This window comes from Petromyzon marinus, unplaced genomic scaffold (genome assembly GCF_048934315.1).
Source record: "Petromyzon marinus isolate PM22_M1 ecotype Great Lakes invasive population unplaced genomic scaffold, UKy_Petmar_22M1.pri1.0 PM_Scaffold_160, whole genome shotgun sequence".
Taxonomy (NCBI): domain Eukaryota; kingdom Metazoa; phylum Chordata; class Hyperoartia; order Petromyzontiformes; family Petromyzontidae; genus Petromyzon; species Petromyzon marinus.
Genome location: NW_027423125.1, coordinates 144 through 13,798, shown reverse-complemented (window position 1 = coordinate 13,798; position 13,655 = coordinate 144). Strand labels below are relative to the sequence as shown.

Below are 13,655 nucleotides of genomic sequence, written 5' to 3'. Positions count from 1 at the left end.
TGTCTCCCCGTGTCTCCCCGTGTCTCCCCGTGTCTCCCCGTGTCTCCCCCCGTGTCTCCCCGTGTGTCTCCCCGTGTCTCCCCGTGTCTCCCCGTGTCTCTCCCCGTGTCTCCCCCCGTGTCTCCCCGTGTCTCCCCGTGTCTCCCCGTGTCTCCCCGTGTCTCCCCGTGTCTCCCCGTGTGTCTCCCCGTGTCTCCCCGTGTCTCTCCCCCGTGTCTCTCCCCGTGTCTCCCCGTGTCTCCCCGTGTCTCCCCGTGTCTCCCCGTGTCTCTCCCCGTGTCTCCCCGTGTCTCTCCCCGTGTCTCCCCGTGTGTCTCCCCGTGTCCCCCCGTGTCTCCCCGTGTCTCCCCGTGTGTCTCCCCGTGTCTCCCCGTGTCTCCCCGTGTCTCTCCCCGTGTCTCCCCGTGTCTCCCCGTGTGTCTCCCCGTGTCTCCCCGTGTCTCTCCCCGTGTCTCCCCGTGTCTCCCCGTGTGTCTCCCCGTGTGTCTCCCCGTGTCTCCCCGTGTCTCTCCCCGTGTGTCTCCCCGTGTCTCCCCGTGTGTCTCCCCGTGTCTCCCCGTGTCTCTCCCCGTGTCTCCCCGTGTCTCCCCGTGTGTCTCCCCGTGTCTCTCCCCGTGTCTCTCCCCGTGTCTCCCCGTGTCTCCCCGTGTCTCCCCGTGTGTCTCCCCGTGTCTCCCCGTGTCTCCCCGTGTCTCCCCGTGTCTCCCCGTGTCTCCCCGTGTGTCTCCCCGTGTGTCTCCCCGTGTCTCCCCCCGTGTGTCTCCCCGTGTCTCTCCCCGTGTCTCCCCGTGTGTCTCCCCGTGTCTCCCCGTGTGTCTCTCCCCGTGTCTCCCCGTGTCTCCCCGTGTCTCCCCGTGTCTCCCCGTGTCTCCCCGTGTCTCCCCGTGTCTCCCCGTGTCTCCCCGTGTCTCCCCGTGTCTCCCCGTGTCTCCCCGTGTCTCTCCCCGTGTGTCTCACCTTGCTGGACCACTTCCGCGCCTCGTCGTGCAGCTGCCTGGCGGCCACCATGATTGGTCGGTTGACCTCCGCCCCCGTCTCCAGCTCCGGGAACTCGTCATCACGCTCCTCAGGGGGAGGGGGGCCGGGGTGGGGGCAGATCCCCCTCGGGGAGGGGCGGCTTCGGGGGGGGCCGCCTCCTCCTCCTCACACAGCTACGGGGGGGGGGGGGGGGGGGGGGGGAGATGGATGGGGGAGATGGAGGGGGAGAGGTGAAACTTCAATACGCGGAAGGCGATGGAAATGCAGAACATCTGTGTGTCTCCGTCTGTGTGTCTCCGTCTGTGTGTCTCCGTCTGTGTGTCTCTCTGTGTGTCTCCGTCTGTGTGTCTCCGTCTGTGTGTCTCTCTGTGTGTCTCCGTCTGTGTGTCTCTCTGTGTCTCCGTCTGTGTGTCTCTCTGTGTGTCTCCGTCTGTGTGTCTCTCTGTGTGTCTCCGTCTGTGTGTCTCTCTGTGTGTCTCCGTCTGTGTGTCTCTCTGTGTCTCTCTGTGTGTCCTTCTGTGCGTCTCTCTCTCCCCGTGTCTCTCTCCCCGTGTCTCTCTCTCCGCGTCTCTCTCTCCGCGTCTCTCTCCCCTTCTGTCTCTCTCTCCCCGTGTCTCTCTCTACCCGTGTCTCTCTCTCTCCGTGTCTCTCTCTCCCCGCGTCTCTCTCTCCCCGTCTCTCTCTCCCCGCGTCTCTCTCCCCGTGTCTCTCTCTCCCCGTGTCTCTCTCCCCGTGTCTCTCTCTCCCCGTGTCCCTCTCTCCCCGTGTCTCTCTCCCCGTGTCTCTCTCTCCCCGTGTCTCTCACCGTGTCTCTCTCTCCCCGTGTCTCTCTCCCCGTGTCTCTCTCTCCCCGTGTCTCTCCCCGTGTCTCTCTCCCCGTGTCTCTCTCCCCATGTCTCTCTCTCCCCGCGTCTCTCTCTCCCCGCGTCTCTCTCTCTCCCCGTGCCTCTCTCTCCCCGTGTCTCTCTCCCCGCGTCTCTCTCCCCGCGTCTCTCTCCCCGCGTCTCTCTCCCCGCGTCTCTCTCCCCGCGTCTCTCTCCCCGCGTCTCTCTCCCCGTGTCTCTCTCCCCGTGTCTCTCCCTCCCCGTGTCTCTCTCTCCCCGCGTCTCTCTCCCCGTGTCTCTCTCCCCGTGTCTCTCCCTCCCCGTGTCTCTCTCTCCCCGTGTCTCTCTCTCCCCGCGTCTCTCTCCTCCGCGTCTCTCTCCCCGCGTCTCTCTCCCCACGTCTCTCCCTCTCTCTCCCCGCGTCTCTCTCCCCGTGTCTCTCTCTCCCCGTGTCTCTCCCTCCCCGTGTCTCTCCCTCCCCGTGTCTCTCTCTCCCCGTGTCTCTCTCTCCCCGTGTCTCTCTCTCCCTGTCTCTCTCCCCTGTCTCTCTCTCCCCGTCTCTCTCTCCCCGCGTCTCTCTCCCCGTGTCTCTCTCTCCCCGCGTCTCTCTCTCCCCCGCATCTCTCTCCCCGTCTCTCTCTCCCCGCGTCTCTCTCCCCGTGTCTCTCTCTCCCCGTGTCTCTCACCGTGTCTCTCTCTCCCCGTGTCTCTCTCCCCGTGTCTCTCTCTCCCCGTGTCTCTCCCCGTGTCTCTCTCCCCGTGTCTCTCTCCCCATGTCTCTCTCTCCCCCGCGTCTCTCTCTCTCCCCGTGTCTCTCTCTCTCCCGTGTCTCTCTCTCTCCCGTGCCTCTCTCTCCCCGTGTCTCTCTCCCCGCGTCTCTCTCCCCGCGTCTCTCTCCCCGCGTCTCTCTCCCCGCGTCTCTCTCCCCGCGTCTCTCTCCCCGCGTCTCTCTCCCCGTGTCTCTCTCCCCGTGTCTCTCCCTCCCCGTGTCTCTCTCTCCCCGCGTCTCTCTCCCCGCGTCTCTCTCCCCGCGTCTCTCTCCCCGTGTCTCTCTCCCCGCGTCTCTCTCCCTCCGCGTCTCTCTCCCCGCGTCTCTCTCCCCACGTCTCTCCCTCTCTCTCCCCGCGTCTCTCTCCCCGTGTCTCTCTCTCCCCGTGTCTCTCCCTCCCCCGTGTCTCTCCCTCCCCGTGTCTCTCTCTCCCCGTGTCTCTCTCTCCCCTGTCTCTCTCCCCATGTCTCTCTCTCCCCGTCTCTCTCTCCCCGCGTCTCTCTCCCCGTGTCTCTCTCTATCTCTCCCCGTGTCTCTCTCTCCCCGTGTCTCTCTCTCCCCATGTCTCTCTCTCCCCGTGTCTCTCTCTCCCCGTGTCTCTCTCCCCGTGTCTCTCTCCCCCCGCGTCTCTCTCCCCGTGTCTCTCTCTCCCCGTGTCTCTCTCTCCCCGTGTCTCTCTCTCCCCGTGTCCTCTCTCCCCGTGTCTCTCTCCCCGTGTCTCTCTCTCTCCCCGTGTCTCTCTCTCCCCGCATCTCTCTCCCCGTCTCTCTCTCCCCGTGTCTCTCTCTCCCCCGTGTCTCTCTCCCCGTGTCTCTCTCCCCCCGCGTCTCTCTCCCCGTGTCTCTCTCTTCCCCGTGTCTCTCTCTCCCCGTGTCTCTCTCTCCCCGTGTCCCTCTCTCCCCCGTGTCTCTCTCCCCGTGTCTCTCTCTCCCGCGTCTCTCTCCCCGTCTCTCTTTCCCCGCGTCTCTCTCCCCGTGTCTCTCTCTATCTCTCCCCGTGTCTCTCTCTCCCCGTCTCTCTCCCCATGTCTCTCTCTCCCCGTGTCTCTCTCTCCCCGTGTCTCTCTCTCTCCCGTGTCTCTCTCTCCCCGTGTCTCTCTCCCCGTGTCTCTCTCCCCGTGTCTATCTCCCCGTGTCTATCTCCCCCCGCGTCTCTCTCTCCCGCGTCTCTCTCCCCGCGTCTCTCTCTCCCCGCGTCTCTCTCTCCCCGTGTCTATCTCTCCCGTGTCTCTCTCTCCCCGTCTCTCTCCCCATGTCTCTCTCTCCCCGTGTCTCTCTCTCCCCGCGTCTCTCTCTCCCCGTGTCTCTCTCTCCCCGTGTCTATCTCTCCCCGTGTCTCTCTCTCCCCGTCTCTCTCCCCATGTCTCTCTCTCCCCGTGTCTCTCTCTCCCCGTGTCTCTCTCTCCCCGTGTCTCTCTCTCCCCGTGTCTCTCTCTCTCCCCGCGTCTCTCTCCCCGTCTCTCTCTCCCCGTGTCTCTCTCTCCCCGTGTCTCTCTTTCCCCGTGTCTCTCTCCCCGTGTCTCTCTCTCTCTCCCCCCGTCTCTCTCTCCCCGTGTCTCTCTCCCCGCGTCTCTCTCTCCCCGCGTCTCTCTTTCCCCGCGTCTCTCTCTCCCCGCGTCTCTCTCCCCGCGTCTCTCTCCCCGCGTCTCTCTCCCCGCGTCTCTCTCCCCGCGTCTCTCTCCCCGCGTGTCTCCCCCGGTTTACGTTGAGGCTGTCCAGGTCGGGTGGTGGTGGTGGGAACTCCGGGGTATGGAACGCTCCGCGCACTCTGCCCACAGACTCAAGGACACGCTGCCCACACTCCAGGAAGTCCTTCTGCAGCCCTACAGGGACAGGGACAGGCAGAGAGTGAGACAGAGACAGGGAGAGGCAGAGAGTGAGACAGAGACAGGGAGAGGCAGAGAGTGAGACAGAGACAGGGAGAGGCAGAGGGCGATAAACAGAAGGCGAGACACGCATGGGGAGAGACACGGGGAGAGAGAGAGAGACACGGGGAGAGTTATTGTGTTAGTGTGTTGTGATATTGTGTTGTGATATTGTGTTATTGTGTTGTGATATTGTGTTGTGATATTGTATTGTGTTATTGTGTTGTGTTATTGTGTTGTGTTATTGTGTTGTGATATTGTGTTGTGATATTGTGTTGTGATATTGTGTTGTGATATTGTGTTGTGATATTGTGTTGTGATATTGTGTTGTGATATTGTATTGTGATATTGTGTTGTTTTATTGTGTTGTGATAGTGTTATTGTGTTGTGATATTGTGTTGTGATATTGTATTGTGATATTGTGTTGTGATAGTGTTATTGTGTTGTGATATTGTGTTGTGATATTGTATTGTGTTATTGTGTTGTGATATTGTGTTGTGATATTGTGTTGTGATATTGTGTTGTGATATTGTGTTGTGATATTGTATTGTGTTATTGTGTTGTGTTATTGTGTTGTGATATTGTGTTGTGATATTGTGTTGTGATATTGTGTTGTGATATTGTGTTGTGATATTGTGTTGTGATATTGTGTTGTGATATTGTGTTGTGATATTGTGTTGTGATATTGTGTTGTGTTATTATGTTATTGTGTTGTGTTATTATGTTATTGTGTTGTGATATTGTGTTGTGTTATTATGTTATTGTGTTGTGTTATTATGTTATTGTGTTGTGATATTATGTTGTGTAATTGTGTTAGTGTTGTTATTGTGTTGTGATATTGTGTTGTGTTATTATGTTATTGTGTTGTGTCATTATGTTATTGTGTTGTGATATTATGTTGTGTTATTGTGTTAGTGTTGTTATTGTGTTGTGATATTGTGTTGTGTTATTATGTTATTGTGTCGTGATAGTGTTATTGTGTTGTGATAGTGTTATTGTCTTGTGATATTGTGTTGTGATTGTGTTAGTGTTGTGATATTGTGTTGTGATATTGTGTTGTGTTATTCTTTAATTGTGTTATTGTGTTTGTGTGACTTTGTGTTTCATATCAAAATCGCCTTCAGTGCTGTTGCTGCTACAAGTCACAAGTCTCTCCGTGTCTCTCTCCCCGTGTCTCTCTCTCTCTCTCCCCGTGTCTCTCTCTCTCTCTCCCCGTGTCTCTCTCTCTCTCTCTCTCCCCGTGTCTCTCTCTCTCCCCGTGTCTCTCTCTCTCCCCGTGTCTCTCTCTCTCCCCGTGTCTCTCTCTCTCCCCGTGTGTCTCTCTCTCCCCGTGTGTCTCTCTCTCCCCGTGTGTCTCTCTCTCCCCGTGTCTCTCTCTCTCCCCGTGTCTCTCTCTCTCCCCGTGTCTCTCTCTCTCCCCGTGTCTCTCTCTCTCCCCGTGTCTCTCTCTCTCCCCGTGTCTCTCTCTCACCGCGTGTCTCTCTCTCTCCCCGTGTCTCTCTCTCTCCCCGTGTCTCTCTCTCTCCCGTCTCTCTCTCTCTCCCCGTGTCTCTCTCTCCCCGTGTCCTCTCTCTCCCCGTGTCTCTCTCTCTCCCCGTGTCTCTCTCTCTCCCCGTGTGTCTCTCTCTCCCCGTGTGTCTCTCTCTCCCCGTGTGTCTCTCTCTCCCCGTGTCTCTCTCTCTCCCCGTGTCTCTCTCTCTCCCCGTGTTTCTCTCTCTCCCCGTGTCTCTCTCTCTCTCCCCGTGTCTCTCTCTCTCCCCGTGTCTCTCTCTCACCGCGTGTCTCTCTCTCTCCCCGTGTTTCTCTCTCTCCCCGTGTCTCTCTCTCTCCCCGTGTCTCTCTCTCTCCCCGTGTCTCTCTCTCTCCCCGTGTCTCTCTCTCTCCCCGTGTCTCTCTCTCTCCTCGTGTCTTTCTTTCCCCGTGTCTCTCTCTCTCCGTGTCTCTCTCCCCCCGTGTCTCTCTCTCTCCCCGTGTCTCTCTCCCCGTGTCTCTCACCCCGTGTCTCTCACCCCGTGTCTCTCACCCCGTGTCTCTCTCTCTCCGTGTCTCTGTCTCCCCGTGTCTCTCTCTCCCCGTGTCTCTCTCTCCCCGTGTCTCTCTCTCTCCCCCCCGTGTCTCGTTCTCTCTCCCCGTGTCTCTCTCTCTCCCCGTGTCTCTCTCTCCCCGTGTCTCTCTCTCTCCCCGTGTCTCTCTCTCTCCCCGTGTCTCTCTCTCTCCCCGTGTCTCTCTCTCTCTCCCCGTGTCTCTCTCTCTCTCCCGTGTCTCTCTCTCTCTCCCCGTGTCTCTCTCTCTCCCCGTGTCTCTCTCTCTCCCCGTGTCTCTCTCTCTCCCCGTGTCTCTCTCCCCCCCGTGTCTCTCTCCCCCCCCCCGTGTCTCTCTCCCCCCCGTGTCTCTGCCCCCCCCCCCCCCCCCCCCCGTGTCTCTCTCCCCCCCCTCCGTGTCTCTCTCTCTCACCCCCCTGTGTCTCTCTCCACCCCGTGTCTCTCCCCCCCCTCCGTGTCTCTCTCTCTCCCCGTGTCTCTCTCTCTCTCCCCGTGTCTCTCTCTCTCTCTCCCCGTGTCTCTCTCTCTCCCCGTGTCTCTCCCTCCCCCCCGTGTCTCTCTCACCCCCCTGTGTCTCTCTCTCTCTCCCCGTGTCTCTCTCTCTCTCTCCCCGTGTCTCTCTCTCCCCGTGTCTCTCCCCTCCCCCGTGTCTCTCTCACCCCCCTGTGTCTCTCTCTCTCTCCCCGTGTCTCTCTCCCCTCCGTGTCTCTCTCTCTCCCCGTGTCTCTCTCTCTCTCCCCCGTGTCTCTCTCTCTCTCTCTCTCTCCCCCGTGTCTCTCCCCCCCCCCGTCTCTCTCTCTCCCCGTGTCTCTCCCCTCCCCCGTGTCTCTCTCACCCCCCTGTGTCTCTCTATCTCTCCCCATGTCTCTCTCTCCCCTCCATGTCTCTCTCTCCCCTCCGTGTCTCTCTCTCCCCTCCGTGTCTCTCTCTCCCCTCCGTGTCTCTCTCTCCCCTCCGTGTCTCTCTCTCCCCTCCGTGTCTCTCTCTCTCCTCCGTGTCTCTCTCTCCCCTCCGTGTCTCTCCCCCCCCCCCGTGTCTCTCTCCCCCCCCGTGTCTCCCCCCCCTCCGTGTCTCTCTCCCCCTCCCCGCCGTGTCTCTCTCTCCCCGTGTCTCTCTCTCCCCGTGTCTCTCTCTCCCCCCGTGTCTCTCTCTCCCCCCCGTGTCTCTCTCTCTCCCCGTGTCTCTCTCTCTCCCCGTGTCTCTCTCTCTCCCCGTGTCTCTCTCTCTCCCCGTGTCTCTCTCTCTCCCCGTGTCTCTCTCTCTCCCGTGTCTCTCTCTCTCCCCGTGTCTCTCTCTCTCCCCGTGTCTCTCTCTCTCCCCGTGTCTCTCTCTCTCCCCGTGTCTCTCTCTCTCCTCGTGTCTCTCTCTCTCCCCGTGTCTCTCTCTCTCCCCGTGTCTCTCTCTCTCTCCCCGTGTCTCTCTCTCTCTCCCCGTGTCTCTCTCTCTCTCTCCCGTGTCTCTCTCTCTCTCCCCGTGTCTCTCTCTCTCCCCGTGTCTCTCTCCCCCCCCGTGTCTCTCTCTCTCCCCGTGCCTCTCTCTCTCCCCGTGTCCCTCTCTCTCCCCGTGCCTCTCTCTCTCCCCGTGTCTCTCTCTCTCTCCCCGTGTCTCTCTCTCTCCCCGTGTCTCTCTCTCTCCCCGTGTCTCTCTCCCCCCGTGTCTCTCTCCCCCCCCGTGTCTCTCTCCCCCCCGTGTCTCTGCCCCCCCCCCCCCCCCGTGTCTCTCTCCCCCCCTCCGTGTCTCTCTCTCTCACCCCCCTGTGTCTCTCTCCACCCCGTGTCTCTCCCCCCCCTCCGTGTCTCTCTCTCTCCTCCGTGTCTCTCTCTCCCCTCCGTGTCTCTCCCCCCCCCCCCGTGTCTCTCTCCCCTCCGTGTCTCTCTCTCCCCTCCGTGTCTCTCTCTCCCCTCCGTGTCTCTCTCTCTCCTCCGTGTCTCTCTCTCCCCTCCGTGTCTCTCCCCCCCCCCCTGTGTCTCTCTCCCCTCCGTGTCTCTCTCTCCCCTCCGTGTCTCTCTCTCCCCTCCGGTCTCTCTCTCCCTCCCGTGTCTCTCTCTCTCCTCCGTGTCTCTCTCTCCCCGTGTCTCTCCCCCCCCCCCCCCCCGTGTCTCTCTCACCCCCCCGTGTCTCTCTATCTCTCTCTCTCCCGTGTCTCTCTCTCTCTATCTCTCTCTCTCCCCGTGTCTCTCTCTCTCTATCTCTCTCTCTCCCCGTGTCTCTCTCTCTCTATCTCTCTCTCCCCTGCTCTCTCTCTCTCTATCTCTCTCTCTCCCCGTGTCTCTCTCTCTCTATCTCTCTCTCTCCCCGTGTCTCTCTCTCTCTACTCTCTCTCTCCCCGTGTCTCTCTCTCTCTATCTCTCTCTCTCCCCGTGTCTCTCTCTCCCCGCGTCTCTCTCCCCGTGTCTCTCTCCCCCCGTGTCTCTCTCTCCCCGCCGTGTCTCTCTCCCCCCCCCCCCCGCCGTGTCTCTCTCTCTCTCCCCGTGTCTCTCTCTCCCCGTGTCTCTCTCCCCGTGTCTCTCTCCCCCCCCGTGTCTCTCCCCCCCCCCCGTGTCTCTCCCCCCCCCCGCCGTGTCTCTCTCTCCCCGTGTCTCTCTCCCCGTGTCTCTCTCTCTCCCCGTGTCTCTCTCACCCCGTGTCTCTCTCTCTCCCCGTGTCTCTCTCTCCCCGTGTCTCTCCCCCCCCCGTGTCTCTGCCCCCCCTCCGTGTCTCTCTCCCCCTCCCCCCGCCGTGTCTCTCTCTCCCCGTGTCTCTCTCCCCGTGTCTCTCTCTCTCCCCGTGTCTCTCCCCCCCCCGTGTCTCTGCCCCCCCTCCGTGTCTCTCTCCCCTCCCCCGCCGTGTCTCTCTCTCCCCGTGTCTCTCTCCCGTGTCTCTCTCTCTCCCCGTGTCTCTCTCTCTCCCCGTGTCTCTCTCTCTCCCCGTGTCTCTCTCTCTCCCCGTGTCTCTCTCTCCCCGTGTCTCTCTCTCCCCGTGTCTCTCTCCCCGTGTCTCTCTCCCCGTGTCTCTCCTCTCTCACCGGGCTGTGCGATGTTGTGAGCCAGCGCCTTGGCTCCCATCACCATGGGGGCGATGGCGGCCTCCACGTCCGAGGCGGCGTTGCCGATCCTCTCCCGGAATGCAGGATCCTCAGAGTTCTCCGTCTCCCTCCGGGACACGAGGAGGATGCGGTTGGCTCGCCGGGCGATGCTGGTCGCCCCGGCAACCAGCGTCTGGGGCTGCATCGTCGCCATGGCAACCTGGGGAGGGGAGCAGGCGGGGGGTAGAGACACGGGGGGGGGGGGGGGGGGGGGGTGCGAGAGACACGCGGTCAGAGAGAGACGCGGGGAGAGAGAGAGACACGGGGAGAGAGAGAGAGAGACACGGGGAGAGAGAAACAGACACGGGAGAGAGAGACACGGTGAGAGAGAGACACGGGGTGAGAAAGACATGGGCTGAGAGAGACAGAGACACGGGGAGAGAGACACAGACACGGGGAGAGAGAAACAGACACGGGGAGAGAGAGAGACACGGGGTGAGAGACACGGGGAGAGAGAAACAGACACGGGGAGAGAGAGACACGGGGTGAGAGACACGGGGAGAGAGAGACACGGGGAGAGAGACACACGAGGAGAGAGAGACACAAGGGAGAGAGAGAGAGACACGGGGAGAGAGAGACACGGGGAGAGAGAGACGCGGGGAGAGAGAAACAGACACGGGGAGAGAGAGACACGGGGTGAGAGAGACACGGGGAGACAGAGACACGGAGAGAGAGAGAGACACGGAGAGAGAGAGACACGGGGTGAGAGAGACACGGGGTGAGAGAGACACGGGGTGAGAGAGACACAGGGTGAGAGAGAGACACGGGGAGAGAGAGAGACACGGGGTGAGAGACACGGGGAGAGAGACGCGGGGTGAGAGAGACACGGGGTGAGAGAGACACGGGGAGAGAGACACGGGGTGAGAGAGAGACACGGGGAGAGACAGAGACACGGGGAGAGAGACACAGACACGGGGAGAGAGAAACAGACACGGGGAGAGAGAGAGACACGGGGTGAGAGACACGGGGAGAGAGAGACACGGGGAGAGAGACACACGAGGAGAGAGAGACACAAGGGAGAGAGAGAGAGACACGGGGAGAGAGAGACACGGGGAGAGAGAGACGCGGGGAGAGAGAAACAGACACGGGGAGAGAGAGACACGGGGTGAGAGAGACACGGGGAGAGAGAGAGAGACACGGGGAGAGAGAGACGCGGGGAGAGAGAGACGCGGGAGGAGAGAGACACGGGGAGAGAGAGACACGGGGTGAGAGAGACACGGGGAGAGAGAGAGAGACACGGGGAGAGAGAGACGCGGGGAGAGAGAGACGCGGGAGAGAGAGACACGGGGAGAGAGAGAGAGACGCGGGAGAGAGAGAGACAGAGAAAGAGAGAGAGACACGGGGTGAGAGAAACAGACACGGGGTGAGAGAGACACGGGCTGAGAGAGACAGAGACACGGGAAGAGACACGGGGTGAGAGAGAGAGATACGGAGAAAGAGAGAGAGACACGGGGAGAGAGACACGGGGTGAGAGAGACACGGGGTGAGAGAGAGACACGGGGAGAGAGAGACACGGGGTGAGAGACACGGGGAGAGAGACGCGGGGTGAGAGAGACACGGGGTGAGAGAGACACGGGGTGAGAGAGACACGGGGTGAGAGAGAGACACGGGGAGAGAGAGAGACACGGGGAGAGAGAGAGACACGGGGTGAGAGAGAGACACGGGGTGAGAGACACGGGGAGAGAGACGCGGGGTGAGAGAGACACGGGGTGAGAGAGACACGGGGTGAGAGAGAGACACGGGGTGAGAGAGAGACACGGGGTGAGAGACACGGGGAGAGAGACGCGGGGTGAGAGACGCGGGGTGAGAGACACGGGGTGAGAGACGCGGGGTGAGAGAGACACGGGGAGAGAGACACGGGGTGAGAGACACGGGGAGAGAGACACGGGGTGAGAGACACGGGGAGAGAGACGCGGGGTGAGAGACGCGGGGTGAGAGACACGGGGTGAGAGACGCGGGGTGAGAGAGACACGGGGAGAGAGACACGGGGTGAGAGAGACACGGGGTGAGAGAGAGACACGGGGAGAGAGAGACACGGGGTGAGAGACACGGGGAGAGAGACGCGGGGTGAGAGAGACACGGGGTGAGAGAGACACGGGGAGAGAGAGAGAGACACGGGGAGAGAGAGAGACACGGGGAGAGAGAGAGACACACGAGAGAGAGACACGGGGAGAGAGAGAGACACGGGGAGAGGGAGAGACAAACTGGGAGAGGGAGAGAGAGACACGGGGTGAGAGAGAGACACGGGTAGAGGGAGAGATACAGGGTGAGAGGCACGTGGATGAGAGAGGCACGTGGGGTGACAGAGCGATAGACAGACCCTCACCTTGCATCTCTCCAGGTCTTTCCTGATTGCTTCTTCAGACGCGTCGATGAGTGACGGGGTGTCTATCGCACTGTCCACCAGCCCTGAGACACAGACACGCACGGGAGAATGCTCTCACTATCTCCACGTTTCCCCACCCACTGATTCCTCATTGTCTCAATCTATCCCAATCTCCCTCTCTCCCTCACTATCTCCCGCTATCTCCCCTCACTATCTCTCTCTCTCTCACTATCTCTCTCTCTCCCTCACTATCTCTCTCTCACTATCTCTCTCACCCCTCACTATCTCTCTCACTATCTCTCTCTCCCTATCTCTCTCTCTCACTATCTCTCTCTCCCTATCTCTCTCCCCCTCACTATCTCTCTCTCTCTCTCACCCTCTCTCTCTCCCCTCACTATCTCTCTCTCTCTCTCACCCTCTCTCTCTCCCCTCACTATCTCTCCCTGACTATCTCTCTCTCCCCCCTCACTATCTCTCTCACTATCTCTCTCACTATCTCTCTCTCCCCCTTACTATCTCTCTCTCCCTCACCATCTCTCTCTCCCTCAATATCTCTCTCTTGCTCCCCTCACTATCTCTCTCCTTCACTATCTCCCCCTCACTATCTCTCTCTCTCCCTCACTATCTCTCTCTCCCTCACCATCTCTCTCCCCTCACTATCTCTCTCTCCCTCACTATCTCTCTCTCACTATCTCTCTCTCACTATCTCTCTCTCACTATCTCTCTCTCCCCCTCACTATCTCTCTCTCACTATCTCTCTCTCACTATCTCTCTCTCACTATCTCTCTCTCACTATCTCTCTCTCCCCCTCACTATCTCTCCCCCTCAATATCTCCCTCACTATCTCTCCCTCACTATCTCTCTCTCCCCCTCACTATCTCTCTCTCACAATCTCTCTCTCTCCCTCACTATCTCTCTCTCTCCCTCACTATCTCTCTCTCTCCCTCACTATCTCTCTCTCACTATCTCTCTCTCACTATCTCTCTCTCCCCCTCACTATCTCTCCCCCTCAATATCTCTCTCACTATCTCTCCCTCACTATCTCACTATCTCCCTCTCTCTCCCTCACTATCTCTCTCTCCCTCTCTCTCACTATCTCTCTCTCCCTCTCTCTCACTATCTCTCTCTCTCTCCCTCACTATCTCTCTCCCTCACTATCTCTCTCACAATCTCTCCCTCACTATCTCTCTCTCTCTCCCTCTCTCACTATCTCTCTCTCTCCCTCACTATCTCTCTCTCTCTCCCTCTCTCACTATCTCTCCCTCACTATCTCTCCCTCACTATCTCTCTCTCTCTCTCACTATCTCTCCCTCACTATCTCTCTCCCTCACTATCTCTCTCCCCCCCTCTCTCTCACTATCTCTCTCTCTCTCTCACCTGTCAGCGTCTCCACGTTCTCCACCCACTGATTCCGCATCGTCTCCAGGTGCTCCTCTGCCGCCTGATTCCCCGGATTCTTCAAAACGATCTTGGCTGCCGACACCACCTGGGCCAATCAGAGAGCAGAGATCGCTGCTGACACCACCTGGGCCAATCAGAGAGCAGAGATCGCTAGAGCACAACACATGGGCCAATCAGAGAGCAGAGATCGCTAGAGAAACGACACACGGGCCAATCAGAGAGCAGAGATCGCTAAGGCAGCAACACACGGGCCAATCACAGAGCAGAGATCGCTAGAGCAACAACACACGGGCCAATCAGAGAGCAGAGGTCGCTAGCAACACCTGAACCAATCAGAGAGCAGAGATCGCTAGAGCAACGACACACGGGCCAATCGGAGAGCAGAGA

At 59.8% G+C, this 13,655-nt stretch overlaps 1 protein-coding gene across 1 annotated transcript in view; it reads right to left on the bottom strand.

Moving 5' to 3' along the window:
* Positions 1-13,362, bottom strand: part of LOC142922748 (vinculin-like) — a gene marked incomplete at its 5' end in the record, with an annotated part of 32,502 nt that extends 19,140 nt beyond the window's left edge. Inside the window, 7 exon segments of the mRNA XM_076063592.1 lie at positions 958-1,080; positions 1,082-1,132; positions 1,134-1,151; positions 4,275-4,393; positions 9,482-9,701; positions 11,868-11,950; positions 13,245-13,362. Coding sequence (XP_075919707.1) covers positions 958-1,080; positions 1,082-1,132; positions 1,134-1,151; positions 4,275-4,393; positions 9,482-9,701; positions 11,868-11,950; positions 13,245-13,362 — 732 coding nt within the window.
* Positions 13,363-13,655: the final 293 nt, after the last annotated feature.